Source organism: Talpa europaea (genome assembly GCF_964194135.1).
Source record: "Talpa europaea genome assembly, chromosome: 9".
NCBI lineage: Eukaryota > Metazoa > Chordata > Mammalia > Eulipotyphla > Talpidae > Talpa > Talpa europaea.
Genome location: NC_140076.1, coordinates 78,039,528 through 78,043,580, shown reverse-complemented (window position 1 = coordinate 78,043,580; position 4,053 = coordinate 78,039,528). Strand labels below are relative to the sequence as shown.

Genomic DNA, 4,053 nt, shown 5'->3' with positions numbered 1-4,053 from the left:
ACTTGGGGTCATGGGGCAGGGCCTTCTCTGGATAGGAGGCGGAATTCACAGGAGCTTCCCAGCTTGTGCACACACTCAAGCATGTAGTGACGGGGCTCTTCCAGAAAAATGCGTAATGCTTGAGTGGTGTGCAAGCTGGGACTCTGCAGTCTGGAGAAAATGAAAGACAAGAAAAAAACAAAAACTAAGAAAACAATGGCTGGTCCACCACAGCAGCGGGAACGGGGATGGGGGAACTGCTTAGCTCAACTACATGTCAGGGGCTGGCGTGGCAAAGGAACACAGGGAGGGGTGAGTTATTTAAATGTTCTGGTTCTCAGTTCTTATTGGCAGAGAGAGGAACTTGGACCTCATAATCTTTAAGATCTCTTACAACTCAGAAATTCCATGATTCTGGTAAGTTGGAAGGGGGCGAGTAGGGAACCGGCTATGGAGCGAGGAGGAATGGCAGACTGGGGAGTCGGGGAAGGGAACAGGAAGCTGACTCAGATACACAATCAGGTGCTTAGGCCGAGAATGCACCAAGAGGGCCAGTTACAATCCTGGTGCTTTTTCCCAGAGGGCAGGCCACCTACCTTCTCTGATTCTTTCTCTGCAGAATAGTAGTATGACTCTTCTGATCTTCCACTGTCCTTGGCTTTAGCTTCCTCAAGCAGAATTGTCATGGCTTTCATAGCTGCATCCTGCTTGGCCACTTTCTTGCTGCCAGCTTCAGCTGGGGGAAACTCTCGGCCACTGATGACAACTTGGAATTTAAATCTTGATGGAAAGTGATTAGATGTGTGAACACTAGTCTAGGCCATCCCTTCTGCCCTCTCCAGAGATCTTCACTCTGGAATTTTCTGCTACACTAAGGGGCTTTTTGATGTGTGGAGGAGATGGAGGGTAGGCCAAGGGACTCCTGTCCCTTTGGAGGCTCGACCTGTACCTACTTTTTGGAAACAGCAGCCAGTGAGTCTCTCCCCAGAACTCATTCAAGTAAACAAAGCCACAGGTGAGATGAAACTGACTCATGGGAAACCCACTATCTCTTAGCAATGAATTAGGACAAAGTCAATACTAAAAATGGTGATCTAAGATCACTGTCACAGTCTTGTTTGCAAGCAAAAAACTTCATCCTAAAGCAACTGTGGTAGACTGGCCGCCTCACAGGCAGTTCCTAGAAGGACACGAAGGCCTTCTACCGCGCAGTCTCACACTCCCCATCACCCACAGGGATCACACACCTGTCACTTCTCAGGGCCTGTTTCTGTCCCCAACCTATTCTCAGAGACACAGCACTCTTACGGTTTGTTTTGAGTCACTCTATAGCTCTATTTGAAGTGTGAGATGAAAGTATTTCCCCTTGTTATGCAGAAAACCAAAAAGCATTTTTCTAGGTCTCTGGACTTAGCTTAGGTCTCCTTTGTTCAAGCTTTCCAATTTGTTCAGCTCTTTGCTCAATCTGAGATTTCATTTAGAAAAGAAGGTCAAATTTCTTATTTCCTAGGTCTTCTTAAAAATTTTAACATGGCATCCATGTTTCTCATAGCTGGAGTCCAAAGAAAGGTCAACCACAAAGCCCCCTACTATTTCCAACTTTGGGGAAAAGGATGGAGAGGAAAGAAAGCGATGACGGCCATCCAGTCTCTACTCCAAACTGAAACAATGCAGTTCTGGCCAGGTCAGATTTTGGACACCCCCGTCCCTTTGTCGTCAGCTCGTTTGAAAGCTAGGGCAGGAATGAGAGTCATGGCTGGGGATCCTTACCCTGGGAAGCCAGCCGAGGTTAACACAAAGGGGTGTGTGCTCTCTCCCGCCCTCCCTGGGGCTCTATGGCGTGCAGCCCCTGGGTGTCAGTGGACTCTGCTCTCCACTAGGCCCTTCGGCACTCCAGCACCTCCTGGACCCACCTGTCCTCCTCAGTCTGGAGGAGCCTACGGTGCAGGGCCTGGCCAGCTGTCTGAGTGAGGCAATTTCTGATTCACAGCTTAGGAGCAGCAGCAAGTGCTAGCCCACCCATCTGTGCAGAGGAGGTGTGTAAAATTAGAACCACCACCTTCAACAGGCAGGCAGCGTGCACCATCCCTTCCCTTCAGGAGCTGAGCAGAGTGGGGATTTTGGACCTGCTGCTGCTAAGCAGCACAACCCACCATTACTCTGTGTGCAGCCTGCCCCAACCCACCTGTTCTTGCACCTCTCTGGAACTCAGCTTGGGGGAAAGGGAGGATGGCACAAGGAAGGGGCGGGGAGGGCATCAAGTCCTCATTACCTCTGGCTTTAGGAGGCAGGCAAGACATGGATGCATGAAAGCTAATCATCTCCAAAGACCCTTCATTTTAGCCAATACTCAACCTCCCCCTTGCTCGGCCAAGATTTTGGCGGGTCCAAGATTCCCCACTCAAGATCTGAAGAAAGGACCAGACAAGGGTGATTTCACCCAAAGGCAGAAAGGAAGTGGGAAAGACAGGGTCACCAAACAATACTGGTCACGAGTCAGCTGAGACTGTATCAGGAGCAAGAGCGCCTGACCCCCAACCCTAGGAACAATTCCTGAGGTCTCTTACCGAGGTTCATGGGGTGGTCCACTCTGCTCTATCATGTTGAACTCACAGGTCTGACTAGCGAACTGAGCATATTCTAACAGCCCGCTGATGGGGTTCTTCAGCTGGCACTCGGTCAGCTTCTTGTAGGGCGAGCACCGTGGCAAGCCGTGACTGTAGAAGGAGGGCATCTCCATGATGGCACGGAACTCACCTGGTGCGGCGCGAATACTATTCAAGTCATCTGGGATGTCATCTGTGGCCCACTGGCCATTTTCAAAGTCAACATACCCTGTTCTTGAGGGGCCATTGTCATGGACAGGGGGTTTCAGTTTTATGGGTTCTGGTCTGGTCTCTTGCCTATTTTCTAGCTTTATGACAGGTTCCTGCCCGTTCTCCACTTTTTCTGTGGTCACCACGCTGTTGGAGGCAGTTGACGCAGGTAAGGTACAGGTGGGACGCTCTGTGTTTCTTTTGGTCTCAGGAATAGCAGCTTGAGTGGTTTCGGGGACACTATTCATATTCCTCTTGATTTGGATCCTCTCTCGCTTCTTGTCAGTCAAATACCATATGGGTGGAGTTGTCCCTTGCCGATAGACATCCCCCTGCCTTTCCAAGTCAATCAGCATGGCATTTACATCTCGGGCCTTGGTGAGGCCAATATTTTTAGCCAAGTTCAGGGCCGAAGAGTTGGATGCGTTGAATAGGTAGTCACAGATTTTCTCCTTGATCTCAGCCATGTCAGAGGGCTCAAGAGGCTCTTCCAAGTCAGGCGTGGGGCTTCTGTCTTCAGTTTCCAAAGAACGGTCTGACTGTGAAGCTCTTGGGCTGTCTACTTTTGCCACTTGGCTGTCCTTGTGCCAGGCCGGAACCGAGACTGCAATTCTCCACAAAGGGGGCAGTCCTGCCTCCTGATGTAGCTTACCCTTCTTTGCCAGAGAGTATAAAATGCGATTGATTTCCTTCTTTGGGGCTCTGAGCTTGTGAGCCAGATCACTTGCTGTGGTGGCCCTGCTTTCTCCAAGCTCTTCCAAGAGCTCCAAGATCCTCAGCTCCTGATCCTGGTTAATGTTCAGTTCATGGAAATTCAAGGAAAGCCTATCAATGTCTCTCCATGGCAGAGTCCTGCCACGTTGGGGAGGATGCTGGAAACTTCTCTGGGGCACCTGACTTCTATGAGGCACACTCCTTGGGAAACCCCAAAATTCCAGTTGCCTGCCTCTAGCAAGTGGTCCTGGAATCCTTGGCCAGGGTCCAGGAAGGACAGGCAACAGTGATGGTGTCTGCTTTCCAGTTAGGGGTGCTTCTGAGAACTGCCCCTTGAGGAACCCTATTTGCTGGAGCTGCAAACTATTCAGATGAGGTCCTGGCCCCAACTGCTGATATATGAGCTTGCTGTGCTCATAGTCTTGAACTGGATGGGGGTGGGAGCTATTGAAGAAACATCCCTGCAGAACAAGATTGAAAAGAAAGTGAATTAGGACTGTGGGGTTCTGCCTGTGCCTTCACCCTTGCTTGGGGCTACATTGGG

At 50.4% G+C, this 4,053-nt stretch overlaps 1 protein-coding gene across 1 annotated transcript in view; it reads right to left on the bottom strand.

Annotated features, from left to right (window-relative positions):
- ADAR (adenosine deaminase RNA specific) overlaps positions 1-3,277 on the bottom strand; it is a gene marked incomplete at its 3' end in the record, with an annotated part of 18,553 nt that extends 15,276 nt beyond the window's left edge. Inside the window, 5 exon segments of the mRNA XM_084243209.1 lie at positions 3-13; positions 15-84; positions 86-150; positions 576-759; positions 2,547-3,277. Coding sequence (XP_084099335.1) covers positions 3-13; positions 15-84; positions 86-150; positions 576-759; positions 2,547-3,262 — 1,046 coding nt within the window. The 5' untranslated portion in view covers positions 3,263-3,277.
- Between the last annotated feature and the right edge of the window lie 776 nt (positions 3,278-4,053).